General features: G+C 40.2%; 2 protein-coding genes across 2 annotated transcripts in view; one reads left to right on the forward strand and one right to left on the reverse strand.

Annotated features, from left to right (window-relative positions):
* Nucleotides 1-10,111: 10,111 nt before the first annotated feature.
* Nucleotides 10,112-12,353, reverse strand: snai2 (snail family zinc finger 2). Its single transcript, XM_061044876.1, has 3 exons — nt 12,118-12,353; nt 11,411-11,932; nt 10,112-11,027 (listed from the first exon to the last, which is right to left on the reverse strand). Exons 1-3 carry the CDS (start codon nt 12,194-12,196, stop codon nt 10,846-10,848), a joined length of 783 nt encoding a protein of 260 aa, XP_060900859.1. The 5' UTR covers nt 12,197-12,353; the 3' UTR covers nt 10,112-10,845.
* A 3,733-nt stretch (nt 12,354-16,086) lies between these two features.
* sntg1 (syntrophin, gamma 1) overlaps nt 16,087-20,054 on the forward strand; it is a 32,545-nt gene continuing 28,577 nt past the window's right edge. Inside the window, exon 1 of the mRNA XM_061044878.1 lies at nt 16,087-16,655. The gene's annotated coding sequence lies outside the window, so the exon portion shown is untranslated. The remainder of the gene's footprint in view (nt 16,656-20,054) is intronic.

Below are 20,054 nucleotides of genomic sequence, written 5' to 3' on the forward strand. Positions count from 1 at the left end.
ATCTTTAAGTTAGCTTTATAAGTTTGGAACCTTACAATATCTCAATTAGCATACAATAAATGACCCTCTCCAATGTAGCCAACCAAGATACTAACCATAGTTTAGGTTTGTAAGGTTTACGTTACTGTGACTAACCACATGATAATGTTTGTTGCTTTTCCAAAAGACATAAATAGGCCTATTAAATGTTTGTTGGCAAGTTATATTTGCTGCTATTCATAACTTTCAGTCACAAGCCCTGCAGGGAGGGCAAAAAGAGTTCAGGGAAGTAGCTGCCACCATTGAACACACTGTGGATTTGCAGCAAGGGCTTGTTGATTTTCCATCTCTTCAAAATGACACGCTTTGCTCACCTGATAACCATTGAAAAACAGAGATATTAAGATAAACTGCTAGTTTTGGGCCATTGCGACCCTCATACAGCATACAGGACTCTGCAAAGTCTTAGCCTGAACTTAAACTCAGGTGATGTTTGTTTATCTTAAGTGGAGAATCCTTCCCCTTACACTGCTGTAGGCTAAAGACAGCTTTATGTGTTTTCAATGTGGCTGGGTCATATATGCTGCTATTTGAGAAGTGAAGGGCAGTAAATTCATCATCAAAGCATAAGTGAGAGCTAATCAGCTAAAATGAGCTAGTTAACATTACACAACATTAGTATCAGGATCAAAATCGACTGTCACTCTGGGGCAGTAATTTTAGTGAAACAGCAGTAATATTTGATCAAGTTAACTCAATATTTTATGACAGGATTAGGAGAAGACAGCGGAGCGTCTTTTAGCATTAATCCACAATCTCCTCCTCTATTGATTTTCTTCCTCAGATTACATTCTGTAAAAAAAAAACCTGGGTCTCTTTCAATAGTTTCTCTTTCTCCATCATTCCTGCTACCCCTGTGGAGATTGAAGCATCTCTGTTGTGTTTTTCTGCTTTGCTGAGGCTGTTCATGCTGTTGCTGTGGAGAGTAAAAACCACTTAGAAAAGGCTGGTGGCCAGACAGCTTCTCTCAGCCCTGATTCATCATAATTAGGTCACTGGCTCGGTCTGCTGGCCTCTCCGGGATCATCTCACGCTCACAATCTCAGAAACACAACTGTGCACTGCCTTGCTGCCCAGAAATAACCTGCCATCAAAATAATACGCACTGAAAGTGCAGTTATCATCAGTTTTGTCTTGTTTACTTGCAACCTTCTTAAACCACAATCTGTTTTCTATTTATTGTCTTGTGATTCCTTGTGCTGCTGTTTATCTCCTTTCTCCTTTGTTATTGGTAAATATCCAGGCAGTGAAATCAATTAAGGATAATAGCTTTACCTCGCCTCACCTCATCAGCCGATGTCACAAAGAGTGCCCATAACATTTTCTATTTTCAGAGTATTTAATGGATTAGAAGAAAAGGACATTAAGATGCACAGAAATTCTTACACCAGGTAAACACAAAGAGGATATGAATTTGAATAAATTACTTAGGACACAGCTGCACAATTAGAAACCAATCTCATTCCCCTGATGATTATTTGTGTTTAAAAGTCTGGTGGGGTCTGTTTTGTAATCTCCCTCCTAATCAGGCTGTGAAAGGGCCCAAACATCGAGTAAATATTCAATTGCCTAGCATGTAGAATGGATGAGGAAATAGTTAATTCACCCCCTAGAGCTGGGATGCAGAGTGAGGATGTGGAGCTTCTGTACAAATCTGTACGGCAAACACAAGCTGGAGGAAGTTACCTTAAAGCTAAACTGGATGACAAACAGAGATGTCTGCTGGAATGAAAGTCAACATTTTAACGCTTCGGTTATTCAGAGGTTCTGAATTTTAATTACTTTTGTCTTTTTTTTCTTACATGTCCTCTGCGGACTAAAATGATTGTGATCTTTTCCTTTGTAATTTAGATAAACAAAGTAACTATTGATGCCTAAAATTAATTTTGATGAACTAACTGACATGATTGAACATAGATTGTTATTCTTTGTTATTCTATGTAAAAATCCGTTGGGATACGGAAGAGGCACATTTTGTATTGTCTTACCAAATGAGAAAAATATAAATAATAAATGTTTTTGATACATTTGGTTGCTGAAAATCATGTTCAAAATCTCCCTCTTGTTATGAATACCAAATGTAATATTTCCTCATTATCTATTTAAAATGGGAAAGTAGATCACTTGGACCAAAATAATGATTATGTGATGTTATGGCCTATTTGAGGTTGTTTAAACACGTGACACAAGTAGCCTTCTAATAAATTATATTTTCCCTGTTGACACTACACTACAAACCATGTTTAAAGAAATAAAAATTGATTTTTAACTTGATGTTTTTTCATCAAATTTTTTTTGGTTGACATGGTACATTGAGGACCTATAAGCAGTTCATTCTTTAAATTTGTTTGTGTTTGGATATAACCTTGGTTTATCCTCGATTTTGCTTCTGCATTGAATTGAAAATTGAGCTCCAGCTGCTGATTACAGTGATACAATCAAACTCTCAATCCAAGCAATTAGAGAATGTGGATGAGAAGTCCTTGATGTGCTGTGAAAAACTTTTCCATGAAAACTGTTCAATGCACCTGAAAGCTACGGATCGGCTATTGTGGCAACATTGTGTGGACCACTACCACTACTATCATGCTTTAGCATGGTTTGGAGCAACTGGGCCTAGTGTAGATTGCACCCTTAATTAAATGTTGGCAATGGCATGCTCACATGCTGTTGATGTAGTTCTATAGCAGTTATCTTGAACATGGTTAATACATTTGTCTGGCTCGTTGGCATGCATACATATGCTAATTAGCACTAATCACTAACCTAATCCAAGGCTGCTGGCCACATAATTAGTTCTACAGGAACTTGGTCATAATGAAAATATTTGTCAAGTTATGTATTTTACCTGATGCTCCTGAAAGGTCAACCAGGGTGATCACCATGGTTCCAAAAATCCATCCTCAGAGCGATCAAAGTCCATTTAATGATTTCTTTTGTTTTTAGATATTTCACTCTGGCCCAAAAAGTGGTGGATCTACCAAAAGACTTTCATTGAGATCCATTGTGCCAAACAGCTAGGCTCAAAAGTTCTGACACATCCACTCCCTGAACTTGTTGGGAAGTTGTTGAACTGAACAAGACTGTTTGTAATCAGGATCAACACTGTGAGGACATAATTAAACATTGTCTGTGCAAATTCTATGGCCCTTGGGAAAGAAGTCATTAATGTAAAAGGATGGGTCCCAAAATGTAGCCCTAAAGAACTCCAGATTTCATGTTAGCTCATGAGAAATGTGAGTTTCCATGGGTTAAAAAAAAAGTGTGTGATTGAGTGGAGGAAGATGAATCAGTCAGGTGCGGGGCAGGTAATACCACCCAGTGCTTACGGCATTCAAATTTAAATTGGATGATCAACGGTGTCAAAGGCAGCTCTGAGGTCTAAAAGGATTAAAAATGAGCAATTTTCTGCATTAACTTGTCAATGCATGACATCATCATTATTCAGATTAAAAGCAGGTTCTCTACACTCATTTTGACAGCAAGCTTCACATCAAACTACAAGTCTCCTGCACCACTTTGTGGAGCTGACAACCACTCAGAGGCCCTTCAGGGTAATATTTGATAACTCAGATGTTCGTCCTGCACCACCTTGTCCTAAAAACGCAGCAGAGAGGACTCTATGAAAACATTATTCGCCTGGATGCTCTCTCTTCCTGTGGAGAGGAAAGGACTCAAGACTCGACTCTGGAGAGCAGCATGTTGAAGGAGATTAAATCCAAATGAATAACAACCCGTGTCGTCTACAGAAAATCATTCAGTTAACTTTCTCAAATCTTTACATATTCATCACACAGCTTATCCTGCATATGTTGAGATTTTACTGAGCACTGAAATATGAAAAAAAAAATCATCTGCAAGAGTTTGAAATCAAATAGACATGCAAGCACTGGTTTCCAACTATGGATAAGTTAAATCGTGAACATTATTTCTAATTGAGGATGAAGTTTACGCACTGCAGACATTTACTGTAAGGTGTTGTACCAGCTGAGAAATTAAATTAAATTTACACCCAGCTCTTAGTAGGTATAACGTCGTCCATAAAATAAACCTACTGATTGTCATAGAGCATTTGATTATTAGGGGGTGAGGAGAAAAGGACTTTACAAGCTGTTTGGTTTCTGCAACACATTATTTGCAATAACGTCCCTTTTTGAAATGTATGATGACTTTGCTTGTTTTCTACAAGCAGATATAAATGAATCTGGAATAAACGCTCAATGTCAACGTTTTTATTTTACACAAACTGTATATTCCAGTTGGCTATAGTTATCACCTATTGCTTTGTTACATTATCAACCTCAGTTTTTACTGCTGGTTGTAGATAACATGAAGTTAAAACGTTAAGATGAACCTTACTTCCCTGAGATGCTGCCAAACAACAAAACAACTCAAGTTAGATTGAAAAAAAAAAAACAGTTTAAAGATGCTTCAAAATATTTTACTATCCAACAGAGAGAAGAATGTAAACACAAACAAAATATTTGTTTGTAACCAGCAGTGCTCTTCACGACCTAAACAGTGAATTTTTTGTTACTTATGCGGCTAAGACTGCTGGACGACTGTTCAATCTGTTTACAAATGTGTTGTCATTAATATTTGATTTGTTTGTGTCATTTAAATAAATTGTAGACAGATGCTAAGAAAGCAGAGGCAGTGCTGCATTCATTCCCAATAAATTATGTACAATAACTAGTAAACCTGACAGCTTCTAAAGAAACTGTTGCTTGCACAATAAATGTACCATTGGTGGTTAAGTTGTGAGAAGACAATGGTAACAATTGGCATTGCTTATCAGCGTCTTGAAGCAGCTGATAATTATATTTTTAGCAAGCTAGCAGAGTGGAGGAACATTTTCTCCATACATATTGTACTCTTTATTACATAAATCATGAAATAGTTACCTTATATTTACCAACAATACATTTCCACTGACTCCACCTGAATAACAGCAAACACATCACCGCTTCTGAACTCGAGCTTTAAGAACTTTTACACGACCAAGGATGTGAATAACACAAGAAGGATGCATTAAAAATGACTCTTCTTCTTCTTGAAAAAAAAAAAAGGTACACAAGTCCTCATTTAAAGGAGTCCCAATGCTCTCTTGAAGCTCATTGTTGCAGTTTATTACATTAATGAGCACTTGAAAAGGACATTATATCTGCTTACCATTGCCTACTCATCACTAAGGCCATCAGTGTGAGTGTCATTGCTGAGGAGTGGGTGTGAGCCTTCTTACTTCAGAGTCTTCACTGAACACATTGGCTCTCTGATTATGTCGACAACTTCAGAAAACCAGACAGGCAGCTTAATCTTTACAGAGCGTGATACAGGTAAATAAAGAACATCAATGTCCTTCATCTGAAGAATTGGCTGAGCTGTAGTGCAGCAGAGCTCCAGACGTGACAAGATAAGAAGAGTGAGAGAAAAAGAATTCAAAGACAAAAAGGACAGCAGCTTGGGAAAGGGAAAAAAAATAAGTGACTCCTAATTGGGCCTGCAACCTCCCAAGGGTCTGGGGGTGGCCTACAACAAGAAAAAAGAAGAGAATATGGACAATGTAAGAAATAAAAAATCATGTCGAGTCAGGGTCATGCTCATCGTGTTCCATTCTGATATAACAACCTGCTCACTACACATTATCCCTTACATATACTGTATGTTTCTCATTCAACACAAAATACATGTTCTACCGTCATACTTTTTTTGGTTATTCTTTTTTTTTTTTAATACACCTGTCCCTCTTGTTGATCAGTGACTGTTTTAAATTCCTATTAGATTATTCCATTTAATAGGCCAATAAGATTATTATTATTATTATATATATATTTTTTTGTGTGTCCCTGTTGTCTTTGTTGCTGTTGTACCTTTAGCTCATTGGCAGTCACCCTGGCAGCTTTTATTTATGGTGCCTTTACAGTGCTTTTTAACACAATCAAAAATAAAAGAGAAAAACTTTCAAGGTGATGAAGACATGAGAAGAAAAGAAACAACTGCCCATGATTGGCATGCTGTACCTGAGCTGTTTAACACAAACAAAAACTTACTGATCAAACCCAGCCAAGTCACAGAGGTATACATCTGCACTTCATTAAGAACAGTGCATGGCATAATTAAAGTGTTAAAGTATAGTATTGCCCTATGAATACAGTACAGTATAACAAGTTTTGCTTCATTGATATGCTGTTTGAGACACATTTTTTGTCATCTAAATCCAAAATGATGCAAACACAAACCCAAAGATGCAATAAAGGAGTTGTTTATAATCGTACTAAATTATTTTTAATACACTTTGGCAGGCGAGACAAGTCAGGAGTCACAGAGAAAACGACAGCCAGTGAATACAGAGTGTGAGGAAGAACAAAGAGGACAGAGGGAGAAATGAACAGGAAGATGTTTTAGGCACAGAAACAAGAGGATATAAGAGGGCGAGGGATGGAGCAGGTGAAGACATGAAAGGATGATGAGCGGAAGAGCACAGGAGACACGGTTCATCACAAATCACACAGCTGTCCTTGCAGGTTGTAGCCTGGGTCAGATATTGCAACCATTTATATGTTTCTCATTAGATATTGCTTTAAAGAATTACAATGCTGTGATTTTAAGACGACTATATTTTACTCTTCCAAAGGCTTTAAATGCCCATCTTTACAGTCTCAGTTCTTGGACCCCACTAGTTCCCTGCTTCTCAAGGCTAAATATATGTTCTAGTATGTTCGTGTATTACTGTTGTTTAAAAGAAAGTGCAACCAGCCTATAATTAGGATGAAATATTTGCAAGCGAGATACATATTTTAAGAAAACTACATAAAGGACATCATTCTATTTGTCAAGTCCTCAGTGGCCACAAAGGACATGTTTGTTTCCAGATATGATCTTTTACAGCTGTGGTCATGGGGTTTTAGCGGGTTGAACATTTAGTAGGAAATACAATCAAGTAAATATGATCACAGGATCTTTTGACCTCCTCTGACCTCTGCTCAACATGAAGGCAAGAAAAAGAAACCACAGAGCTATTGATTGAGACAACACAGGCTCGTCTGTCTCAGCTGGACTCATTTCTGACCTACATACAGGGTCAGACACCATCGCTCAGTACACGACAGCAGGCTGAAACGCATCAAATCATCATCTTCGCTCAGTCCTTTTCTTTAAATTCTTTCAACAGCTGCGTTATTCCCTTTGTTCAAACCATTTTACTTTAATGAGATAAAGACTATAAGACAGAGCAACACTTCAAAAGAATTGATCTTCCCTGGTGATTAAATTGTATTCGCTTGATCTGCATGAATCCAATTTATCAACAAATAGAGCGCTGATGCAGAGGCCGCTACACAATTAGAGGCAAACAGAATTATCTGGAGAATATGCACCTCCAGCGGAGAAAAAAAAGCAGCGCCATTCAGCGGCCCAGTCACTTGAGGAGACACCAGAAATGAAAGAGGATAGTTTTTTTTAACAAGATGCGGGAGCTCAATAAACAGGCAAACATAACTCCAGGCAGTCAGAGGAGAAGAAGGGAATACACAACCATCTCCTTTCTGATGAGGCGGGGTGAGACGAGGAGGGCTGGGATCACTCCTCGGCTAGGACAATCAGCCCTCAGAGGACACCCTTAACTTTATTTGTTCCACTTGATGGTCATAAAGGAATCATACCCCCCCATTCACCATTAAGTCAGCAGGTTTCTGAGAACTGAGCTGAGCTTTACATCCAGCAAGCTGCTCTGTGAGGCCACTCAGGAGTTTTATGTCACCCTGAGCGCTAATATGTGCAGAGTGAGGACATTTATTTTACACGTGATATAATGTATGTGATAGAATAAAGACTAACAAGATTTCAGACTCTGGTAATGATGAATAATCAACAAGATGGGCTTCCAAATTAAATATAAAGAAAGGCCAAATTAAGATATTGGCACTTAAGCTCAATTAACCAAAATGTGATAGACAGATGCAAATATTTTGACAATTGGTTAAACGTTTCAGTAATTTACTTTACTTTAATTTACTTGTAAAAATTTTTTTTAAAAAGCTAAAAAAGTATTTTGTTCCAGCTTATTAGATGTGACAACTTATTCTTTGTAATATGTGAACTGAGACTGTTTGAGTTTTTGATTGATGGTTGAATAAAAGCTTTTTCTCTGAGTTCAGGGAAGTAATTATTAAAATGTTTTTTTGGCATTAAAAAGACAACCAACAAGCAATTAATTCAGAAAATAACAGGCAGATAAACAACAATGACATCAGTTGTTAGTTGCAGCCTTAACTTATTCTAAACAGGATTAATGACTTAATCCATGCCTCAGATAATGTCATATAAGTAGGCTTTTGGGAGCGAAATTCAAACTTATCATCACAAGACTTCCCTGCCAAATAAAATGAATAAACAGTCAAAGTAAGGTAAAAAAAAAAATTCTCAATGCAAAAGATAAACGACTTAATTCTCCCCTCAGATATTTTTGAGGGAGGTTAATTCTTAAATGAATCAAACTTAATCTTCAAAACATTTCAGCGCAGAAATTCCTCTTCTACTTAATCTATTTGCAAAAACACCCACAGGTTGTCTCTACCTGCACTTGGCGTCTGCAACACAATAGTGTGACTATTAAGAATTCGCCACACCTGACAAATATCTGATCTCACATTCTTTCACACATCCTCTAATAGCCTCATGCTTTCAAACAAATGAGTTCCTGCTCCTTCTCCTCCCTGTCTCCTCCCACTGTCACCACAGACAGCTAAATCAAATATTCATATTGAAGGGGAAAGCATTTAACACCATGTTGTTATCTGAGAAATCAGTGATGCAGTTAATGGCTGTTGTAAAAATGGAAATCTTGCAAGATGATAGAGCTAATTGCTGTTTTTGTCTCTCTCTGACACTTACATGATGAATTGTAGCCAATGGAATGAAAGTTATTAGATTCTGCAAACAACAGCGAGGACAAACAGCTTCACTCTGTGCAGTGTTAGAGTTTAGAGTGCCCTCTCGATGCCACTTCGCTTTTATGAGGCAAATGATCTGAATAATAGGACCTGCTGCCTTGAACATTCCCACATTAGGTCATAGCTGAGGTTTCTGCAGCATCAGAGGTCCTCTGGCTGTGGTTTTGTCTCCTCCTGGTTTGCACCTGCTTTTCAGAGAGCTTGTTGAAGAGCCCTGCAGCCACCTGGCCCAATCCAGAGCAAGGTGGTGGTGGTGTTGGGGAGCACCTGGAATAGCTTGATGATGACTCACATGGAGCAGAGTCTACCTACAGGGGAGTTCAGAGCGGCACAGCGAGAAAAACAAGTGTCTATTTGTCAGATCCCATCTTTCAGGTCAGCAGCTTTCGGGCATTAGGGCCAAACGGGAACACAATCTTAGGTTTGTTAGAAAGAGTTCAACTTTGACTGTATCCCCTCGAGGTATTGCACTTTTTGCGCTCTAATCTCTATCTTCTGCGAGGAGATGGCATATGGAAAAAGACAACAAAACGTAGCCCGAGGAGGTCTATTTAATCCTTGATGGCAGGCATCCCAGAAATTCAAGGAGGTTGTCAAAGCAAATGCAAATTGGACCTTCATGTGAAAACATATTAAAATCTAGATATCTGAGCGGCCCTGCAGTGATTGTTGTGATTGAGCAGGACGATAAAAAAAAAGGAGCATGTCTAGTTTAATGACATGAGTTTCAGAAGCAGGATAAGTCTCTAAAAAAAAGCTACGCCCTCATATTGCACATCCTCTGCAAAGACAGAGGCCCTCAAAGGGGATAACAAGTGAGTGTAGATCAATATAACTAGTATGTGTTAAATTTCAAGATTGTTTGATGTCTGGACAGGTTCACAGAGAGCAGGTTCAGGCCTGATTCAGAGCTGAGTCACCTCTCCCCTTGTTTTTTTTCTTCTTCTTCTTCTACACCACCACAACATGAGATGGTGCAAGCAGGATTAAATATCATTGACTTTTATGCGAGTTATTCCGTTTGAAGCGTGTGACAATCCTGCTGAGTCTTGCATGTCTGAGGATCTCCCTCGCACCAGCAGAGCAACAGGTGAAAAGCAACTTTACAAAGATGCCAAAAGTTATACAAAATGTCATGAGACTTTATTTACAAAAGTTTCATGAGGATATGAAAATATCAAAATCATTCAGCATCACAGTTTTTCACTGTCAATATACAATCATCTCAGTCACACTTACATTCAATATATAAAAATATAAAAGGAAACATACATATTATTGCCAAGGAAAACTGAGGCACTTGAGATTTTTTTTTGTTGAGTGCTGGCAAACTGTTTCTAATGTCTGTGCAAAATTCATAATTATATTAATTTCACCCTCAAAAGTTTGCACTTGTTCCCTAAGTTACAATGGCTTCAGTATTCCTCTAGTTTGGTTTATCTTGTCATTCATAATGTGACTTTTTGGTATCGTTTAAAGAGTGGAGGACTGCATAACAGCCATTTATGAGAAGCATTACAAACACAGAAGATAACAATTTGAAGGCATAAAAAAACACTCTAAACATGCAGAAAAGTGCATGAATAGCACAGGTAGGTAAGTACATGGCATGACAAAGCTCGACACTGATTGCAATCACAGAAACACTGCTTGAAACGAAAAGGCACGTGAGCTATTTCTCACTCTGAAATGAAATTGACCAAGTCTTTGGAGCACAAACCCCCTCCATGAGATTCCCTGACAGTTCTCCTGGACTTGGAGGAAGTTACAGAGGGAGGGGGGGGGGGGGGGGGGGGGGGGGTCTTTTTCTTCTTTTTTTTTTCTGCTGCTGCTGGTGGTGGAAAAGTATCCCAGTTCAGTGTGCTACACAACAACCAGATTCCTCATGCTTGTGCAGAAGAGACATCCTGGAGAAGGTTTTTGAGCAGTTCTTGCATTGGTATTTTTTCACATCCGAATGGGTCTGTAGGTGAGCCCTGAGATTGGACCTGTCTGCAAACGCGCGGTTGCAGTGAGGGCAGGAGAACGGTTTCTCTCCTATGAAGAAAAAATGTAAAAAGACACTGTTAAAGACGGCACATAGACATTTGTGAATAAAAAAAAGTGTTATGCAAAGGCGTCTTGGTCTGCTATGTTTGGCTTTAGAGAAATCCCCTGTTACTTTATAATCAGTTGCTTATTGATTGTGACATGTTATGTGTCATAAAAGACATAACCACTAAAATGACTGTAAGTTACAACTAAATGTATTCAACAAAAGCAACCTGACAGATCAATTAACCGTTTTTTTACTCTGTAACAAGGTCACCAGTTGCTTTCAATGCAATCACATCGAGTTCTAAGTTGACTTCAATTAAGTCTGTGACCACAACAAATCGTCATAACCCAGAAGGCCCCTCTGTTACTCCCCATCCACTCACCGGTGTGCGTCCTGATGTGTCCCTGCAGCAGCCACGGTCTGGAGAAAGCCTTCCCGCATATTTTGCAAACACAAGGTAAGGTGTGAGTCCTGATGTGCATTTTGAGAGCCCCCAGGCTCACGTACTCCTTCTCACAGTATTTACAACTGAAGGATTTCCTCGTCTGGGCGTCACAGTGCAACTGTTTGTGTTTGAGCAGTCCAGAGTACGTGGAGTAGGACTTGCTACACAAACCACACGTGAATTTCTCTGCCTCCACCCCATGAGGGTCCGTCAGCTTGGGCAGCATCTGCTCGTCTTCATCGCTCCTCGGGCTTTCGGAGCCGCTGTGGTCTTTGGAGGAGGTGTCAGAGAGCGACGACGGGTATCCAGAGATAGGGGAGAGGTCACTGGGGAGCGGAGACAGCGGCAGGCTGCTGGTAGTCCACACGGTGATGGGGCTGTAAACTGCCGGGCTCAGGATCTCCGTCTGCGGGATGACGGGCAGTGGGAGGCCCCGATAGATGTGCGGCGTGATAAACACTAGAAATAAGGACAGTAGAGTTAAATGAATGGTCATGTGATCCCTCTCATCACTTGAGTTTTGAGCACATATTTCAAAGTACGACAAAAAAGTTTGAAAGCTTAAGCAACAAAAAGCTCATTCGTGTAAGAAAAACAACTTTAAAAAAAAAAAAAAAAAAAAACTTTTATTTTGAAAACGTTACCTGTTGGGCTCTCCAGTTCACTATAGTTTGGCTTCTTTGCGGAGTTTATGTGTTTCTTGACCAGAAAAGAGCGTGGCATCTTGAAGAACAAGTGGACAACTTTTTGGCAAACTTTTGTCTTGTAAATCACAGCGGCAGGGAGCGTCAGTTTAGTGCGTAAAGACGGAAATCCTTATTTCTTAAGTCCAGTGGAGTGTCATGGTGCTGCGCTGTGCTCTTAGAAACAGTGCACTGAGTAGCTGTTAAGAGCTGTAAATACTCCCCATCAGGTGCATGGGAGGAGCCATCCTCTGCCATCTACATATACTAGGAGCTCAAACCAATTAAATCTCGCTTTGAGCACACAGCTTTCAAATTTGCCTTTAGCCTATAGGAGCGCGTGACCCCCCTCTAGAGGCTGGGTCAGTGTCATTTACGCCGGTTAGACAGGTGCTTTTGGCGAAAGACTTGTGTGGTTTTCAAGAGTGCAAATCCAACAGTAAGAAGTACCAACATTTAAATCAACTAGACATGCAGAGATTCTTTTTGTAAATATTCCTGCAATTACAAAGAGATCATGAAAGTGCAATGAAAAAAGAAACAATAAGAGCTGGGTGAGATAGGCAGCGTTATTCAAAATGCCATCTCTAATGCAATCACTGCACAGAGTGTGCGTGCTGCCACAGATGATTGCTGTGTTATAAACCTCTGGGGACTTGATTATCCTGTATGAGTGCCATGTTTGAACTCATACTAACAGCAGCACTCCTAATGATGATGATGATGATAACAGCTCGACTGAAGGAAAGGGAAGGTTTATTCTGTATATGTGCATCCAAATCTAGCAGATCTGACTGTGATTTATGCTGGAACTAAACAGGACCAAGATGCATGCTGCCATCTAAATATAAACTACCCTAATGCAGTTCTGTGTGCAGCAAGCCACATATTTCCTCACTAATAATGCAATAAGGGCATTCCTTCTTGAAATGTAAATTTTAAATGAAGTTCCCTCTCAAGGTCAGACGTGATACAGTAATCAAATTTATTCCTGCTGCTGCTCTTGCTGCTGCTGCTGAACTGGACAAAGAGAGTCAAACTTAGCAGTCTACGCCCCCTTGTGTTCGACTCAGCGCCTCTGAGAGGTGAACATCTGAAAAGTAACAAGGCAGAAGAAAAAAAAACACACACACACACACACACACACACACACACACACACACACACACACACGAAGGCAAAGGCTTAGCTATGGAGATATTGAAAAGCAGCTCCTGGAGCAGTTTGATTGGCTAGGTCAGCAGATATGAAAAGCTCCTTATGTCTGGGGCAGGCCTTAAGTTAATTGTGAACCGCTTATCTTATCTAGAAAACATAATTGCAGATCATGAATAGTTTCCCTTTGTGCCTGCTTGGATTATAAAGGGAAGGGAAGGTTATCTGTGCAGAAGAACTCCTGGCTACCGTCACATGTTCAGTGCACTTTATACCACTGTGAGGGATGGTAGGTGTTGGGAGGTGATGAGCAGAAAACATTGTGTAGCAGAACAGATAATGCTTTAAAATCAATAATACCCACAGACCAAACCACATCGGAGAGGAGCAGAGCATGCATGGCCAGGTGTAAAAATGCCTTCCTGCAGTTTTTATGCTTCAGTGCTGTTTGTCTGCATTCAGAGCATGTGGGTGCTATTCCACTGACACCAATGAAGCACGGTGAGAAGGCCAAATTTCGTATCACTTCTTCTGAAAAGCAGAGGCCCGAGTTTACGAGCTTGAAATTAATTAACAGAGAAAAGGCAGAGTATCCCTGGCCGCACATTGTGTCAGAGCAGGCTGGTGTAACAGCAGCAAAAAATGTGTTCTCTTAAAACATGAACGTGCTTTTGATTTCTGGTCAGGTAAAATCATCTTTTAGAAGAAGCAGCTCTTTGATACAGCATCCAGGTGTTATCCTATATGCATACAAAATCCTCATCTTCTTCTTTTTTCTTTGACAGCAGTGTGTTGACATTTTTTATCTAGGCAGTGTTTTGTTGAATTCATCTTTCATCATCTCCTAAAAAAGACATCTAAAACAAACATTGGTAACATCCTCATTAAATTGACAATGGATCAGGAATGAGCAGCAAGTCTTTATTTTTTCTGTTTCTCTTTGTTTTCTTTTTTTTTAATTGCGTTTCCATCCCTCATTATTTTTATTTTATTTTCTGTAATCCTTTTTATCTTTCCTTTAGTTTTCTTGTGTCGGCTTTTAGCTTCCCACCTCCCTTGCTCAGGCTTTTGTTTACTGTTAATCCATACAATTTGTGGGAATGGTTAGGAGAAAATTAGTCTGTTAAGTATATTTTTTGAGTGTATCATATTTTGAATAATTTCAAAAGGGGGGGGGGGGTCAATAAATTGAATAAAAGCAATATAAAGAATGTACACTAGGACAGATTATTAAAGCTCCCACAAAACATGATTAAAAATCCAAGGTTTAATCAATAATAAAAGCTAGTAAATAGGCTATAGAAATATTTATAAAGACTTAAATATTGAAAGTTCTGTTAACCAGCATCTCCAACACAGTGAAGATTTGGTTTGAACAATCAATGCTGTCAGTGTTGCCAGGTTGTTGTTGTTGTTGGCCCGTTTCTGATTGGACCATGGCAGTTGTTAATTTTACTCTTTAAAAAATATAACTATGAAAAAAAAAAGACTGAGTGAGTCACTTAGTAAAAAAAAGATTATATATGTTTTGCTTCGGAGTCTTCCTGGCTACCTGATGTCACCTTTCCCCAATGGAGTCCCTGCCATTTTAAACCAACGATATAAGCTCAAACATAACCAAAGAAGCAGGAATAAATGCTGATCCCACTGTTGAAAATCATTTGTCATAGACTTAGCTGAAAAAAGAATGGTGGAAAGATAAATATGTCGTTGTGGGTCAGCATTGAAATTGCATTTACAGTGGATCAGCCACTTTATGCCTGACAACTGTTCCACTTAAAAAGATCAAATCTCCTGATCCAGAGTATTATCATCAGATATACTTGACATGTGCAACCATTTAAAGGTATAATAATGTCAAATGTAGCAATAGTACCAGGCGTGAGGTGACACCTGAAGGCTTCACAGGAGCCATAATCCAGGTGTGAATTAGCCTTGGTTTGCTGATGGATCACAGTTAAGCCATTAAAGGGACAGTGATGAGGAGCAGAGCAGTGGAGACAATGGTTAGTGTTGTAAAGTGGGGAAGTCACTCAGCAAATAACCGTGAGCGCAGCTGCAGGATCATCAGGACCCATTTACCTTTAATTAACAACCCTTTCAGAATAAGAGTCTTGACCTGAGTTGTAATTCCCACACTTCACACGTGCTCCTCAGTTTATGAGAAAGAGCTGTCCATGACGCGAGAGGCGGACAACACGAGACGTCAGAGTAGTCAACTTGCATCACGTTGGGGGAAACATCAGGAGTCTTCATCTGGCAAGATGACAGCATGGAAAATGAGGTGCACCTGGTCAGCCGCGCGCAGCTGCTGCTCACGCGAGGGCCTCGGGGAAGGAATCCAAATACTACCGAGTGACTGAACACATCCAGCGTGTGTGAAGAGATGCAAGTGTGTGTTCATTCATTCATTGACAACACCAACTGAGTCATGACGGTCTGACTGAGACAATCCACCCATGCTTTTATTGTGTATCTTTATATGTGCCATGTAGGTGAGGAAAGTTGTAACACACATAGGCTATATGCAGGCACACAGTTGACTTTAATGCCAAAATAACTGTGGAACAAATCAAACATTGTATCTTCATTCTTGTGATGCAGATCTCAAACCTTGAATCTCGAGTGATTGAATATTTGCGCACACACACGCACACACACACACACACACACACACGCACGCACGCACGCACGCACGCACACACACACGAACACACGAACACACACACACACACCCACCCGCAGTGCACGAAAACGTAAGAGCTTGGGGGGAAATCGCTTTGTGAGATCTTTTCAACGTCTTTAGCAGTGGTGTGATGTTGAAAACGCCAACAAACGTCCCTTGAAACAGTCAGAAAAGTAGAATCATGTAATATTTATGGAACCGGAGTTGTGCGGTTGCTTTGGGTACCTACTGTATAAACGAAGTGGATTGACGCGCGCGCTAAGGCAGCCTGCATGTGATTTCCAGCCTCAGTCATCTTGGCAGCACGATGCGAGAGAGAGGCAGAGCCCGACTCGGAGATGTGAAACTGGACCCTCTGCCAGAGATGTCGACGGAGAGGAATCCCTGAAACCGCCCGCTTTTTCCAGGAAATATGCACAAATGTGGTTCTGTGTGCGAGTGCGGGCTGTTATCCTTTCGGTTTTTTTTTTTATTTCTTGCACAGAGTGATAGTGGACCAGGATGCCGTGTGGGCGATGCTGCCACAAGGGATACATTGTGATTTCGCAGGGATGTTTTAGCAACCATTGCATAAATTAGAATAAGACGAGCCGTCACCTAAGGGATTGGAGTCTAAAGGGATCTAATAAGACTTCACCACCTGTTACTAGAAGATCAGGTAAGCCTCACAGACCTTTTATTGCCTCTTTACATTTACACCACCTCATAATACAGAGCATGACGAACGCAGGTAGTTCATAATTACGCCAAACAGTCATTAAACGTAACATTAATCCTGTTACAATTTACTTTTTGGAGATGTAATTGCTTTAATGTTGCGCATGCAATCAGATTTAAGCACCTATATGATCCTATGAATGATAAAGCTCCACATGCTCTTATATACATATTTGTGTTCTGCACACTGACATGAACAGTTCACTTCTGATGGACCACATTATGAAGAAGGGTTTAATTATGGTATGATTTGCAAGGAATATGTGGCAGAAAGCTTCACATTGCCTCAGTGCAGGTACAGGAGCTGCACCCGCAGTTCCTCCAGCCAGTGCAGAGGCAGCAGACCTCTTTTTTATCCACAGTGCTGCTATTCAGCTGCGTTAAAGTCTCTCTCTCTCTCTCTCTCTCTCTCTCTATCTCTCTCTCTCTGCATACCATGTCATTAATCCTCAAGATACTTTATGAAGAGACATGAAAATAGGCTATTTTCATATCTTAATATACTAGTTTCTTCTTCAAGAAAGCTTCCAGGAAATGTCCAACTAAGATTCACCAGAGGAGTGTTTCAGCTCAGCCCCATGATGATGCTGCTGCTGCTGGTGGTACAGTCAGTGTTTTATTAGCCTGGCACAAAGCTCCCGAATCCTCCAGTGTGTCACTAAATTTACATTGCTTCTTTAACTACAAACTGCTGCAGCTGTTTTTTCCCCCCTCATGCTCTGCAAGGTGACACATAGTCAGAGAGGTTAGTACCCATGAATCCCACTGAGATACAAGAAGTCAGACTCCACAGCTGTGATTTCTGGTTTCTGTCAATGTTTGAAACATCGTCAGGCTCACACAAGCATGCTAAGCTGAGCTGAGCGGAGCCAAGACGGGCTGAGCTGGTCCATTCCTCTGGTCAGAGGTCAGGAGCAATCTGTTTGATGTAGTGGAGGTCTCACTTCGTACACAGGGGAAGACGCTCACACGTCATTGACGATTTTATGTCCAGGCACACACGTCGCCCCCCTCCCCCTCATTTCAGCCTATGTCCTCAATCAAAGGGCGGTTTGGCTGAGTGACAGAGGCGAGAGTAAAATGGTGTCAGGCCCGTCTGGTCAATATGTCAGAGAGAGCGAGAGGGACAACTTGTTTGAATCCGCCATTCTGGATCAGCCGATGATAGGAAAAGGAGACTGTCACAAAATTTTGCCCAAAGCAGTCCTGATCTGAAGCATGTCCAGATCCAGAATAGCACATATGAGTTCCTCCTCACTTTGTCCCTTTTCTCTTCCAATCAATAACCTGATTTTTTTCTCCTGCAACTCAATCCCAGTGGGTCGGTTAAAAATCCGAAGCTAGCTAAACGTCTTGAAAACGCACAAGTGGGACAGCTTGTCTTAAGGCATTACTAGAAGCAGTGAATGTACACATTGGCATTAATTATGTATGTTAACACATTCAAAGTGCTGTTATACCCCCCCCCCCCCAGCAGCCTGCATGCAGTGGCTCTACATGTAATAGTTGTTGTGAATATTCAAGCGTTACACTTTCTGTGCACCCAGTGAAGCATTAGTTTCACTTTTTGGATGCCATGTGGCTTTATTCAGTAACCTATTTTGACCGTAAGACAAGGAGTGCTGTCCTGGAAATAAGAAACATGACAAGGAACCAGAGAATAATGGAGAAGTAGCAACATGATTTTACTGATTTTTGTGCATCCAAATCAGAGAGTTTGGTATCTTGAAGCGGTGAAAGGAACATTTCCCAGCAGAGGTTGTTAAAGGGCAGCTGCATTGGAGAGCGTATACAGTTTGTCACCATAAGGCCGGACATCTTCATTACAATCCAGCCCTAGAGCCCAGCGACAGAGAGAGAAATGCATCACGCCTGCTCTGTCTGTGGGGCTTTTAGAGCAACTGTTTGGTCGACCATCCATACAAACAGCTCCAGATGTTGAAACCGCAGAGGAAAACAGGCCATATGCTTTTATTGTGGTGTGATGTACTGCACCAGCAGCACCGATAAAATAAACTGCCTCCGAGTGTAGAGAAAGAATATTAGAGGTCTGTGCCACAAAGACACTGTCATGCAACCAGAAAAGCATTAGTGTGGTTTAGTGGAGACCGATGGTTAATGAAGCGAGTGCACACCGAACTCTCGTGGCGGGGAAGACAGAAGACACAACTCATTTATATGCGCCTCATATACCAGCCCATCTGATTTAGAGTTTCAGGACTGCAACACAGGCTATGCACTGAGAGCTTCACAAAGTAAGGAGATCAGGGGTTAGATCATATATAATGATGCATGATACTAGAACACTGCTTTGCATACTAGTGATAAAACCCCACAGATAACGTGTTTACCTCCAGAACTGCATTACAGTTCAGTGTGAGAAGTATTTTCCTCTTTGCTTTACAATGTGTAAGTACTGCACAGGCTGGACAATTTTAGGTCACATTTGATTAATGTGGTGACTCTGCTTATTCGTTAAGCACGGCTGCTTTGACAGCTACAGCACAGCAGCTCAACCTTGATGGAAAGCAGTCTTGTTCACTGTAAATTGCATGACTGTGCTTCCCTGGTACATTTACAGTTCATTCAACCTGTTTTTAGTGAAATAGCCCTGAGCAGTAATTAAAAAAAAAAACACTTTACGATTATTTTTTGCTTATGAAGGCAGAACAAACTGGAAGGACATCACTGTTTGTGTTTACTTACAGAGTTGGGTAATTGTCCTTAACTGAAGTGTTTTTAAAGGATTTTTAAAGTGGAAAACAATTAGTCTATCGAAAGATACATAATCGCTGTGTATGCTGCTAATCGATTAGTCCTCAGGTAATTTAACCCAAGCATTCAAGCATTAAATAATGGGTTGTTTTCTGCACAATATCACACTAAGTACATCATGTCTATCTTTTGGACTGTTGTTCCAACAAAAAGAAATTTTGAAGACATAACTTCAGGCCTTTTTATTACATTCCTTAGTCATAACAGCATAGTGAATAAGGATAGAGTCATTACGTGTAACCCTGCATGTTTGTAGTCAGATTCTGTTTGCAATTTCAAATGATTGGGTCATATTCTGCAGCTGGAAATCACCCAAAAGGAATCTTGCAAATTTTCCAGGAAAGAACTGAAAACAAACATTGATCTAAACATCTTGATTTATCTTCCTAAAAATAGTAATTGGCTACATGTCACGCATTTTGAATTCATAAATAATTTGTCAGAGTGGTTGAGAGATAGTTCTACATTTCCCTACTTTATATTTAGCAAGTGAGCAGATGTGTCCCTCGACTGTGCAGCGTCATTTAAATGTAGCCTCGCCTTCAGCAATATGCTGAGCTTTCTA

Source organism: Labrus mixtus, chromosome 8 (assembly GCF_963584025.1).
Source record: "Labrus mixtus chromosome 8, fLabMix1.1, whole genome shotgun sequence".
Lineage (NCBI taxonomy): Eukaryota > Metazoa > Chordata > Actinopteri > Labriformes > Labridae > Labrus > Labrus mixtus.

Excerpts from the sequence above, each read along its gene's own strand:
- snai2 (XM_061044876.1), bottom strand. The coding sequence starts at position 12,196 with ATGCCACGCTCTTTTCTGGTCAAGAAACACATAAACTCCGCAAAGAAG. Across the intron at positions 11,933-12,117 it reads TGAACTGGAGAGCCCAACAG|TGTTTATCACGCCGCACATC; the intron begins GTAACGTTTTCA and ends CCTTATTTCTAG. Across the intron at positions 11,028-11,410 it reads ACACATCAGGACGCACACCG|GAGAGAAACCGTTCTCCTGC; the intron begins GTGAGTGGATGG and ends TTTTCTTCATAG.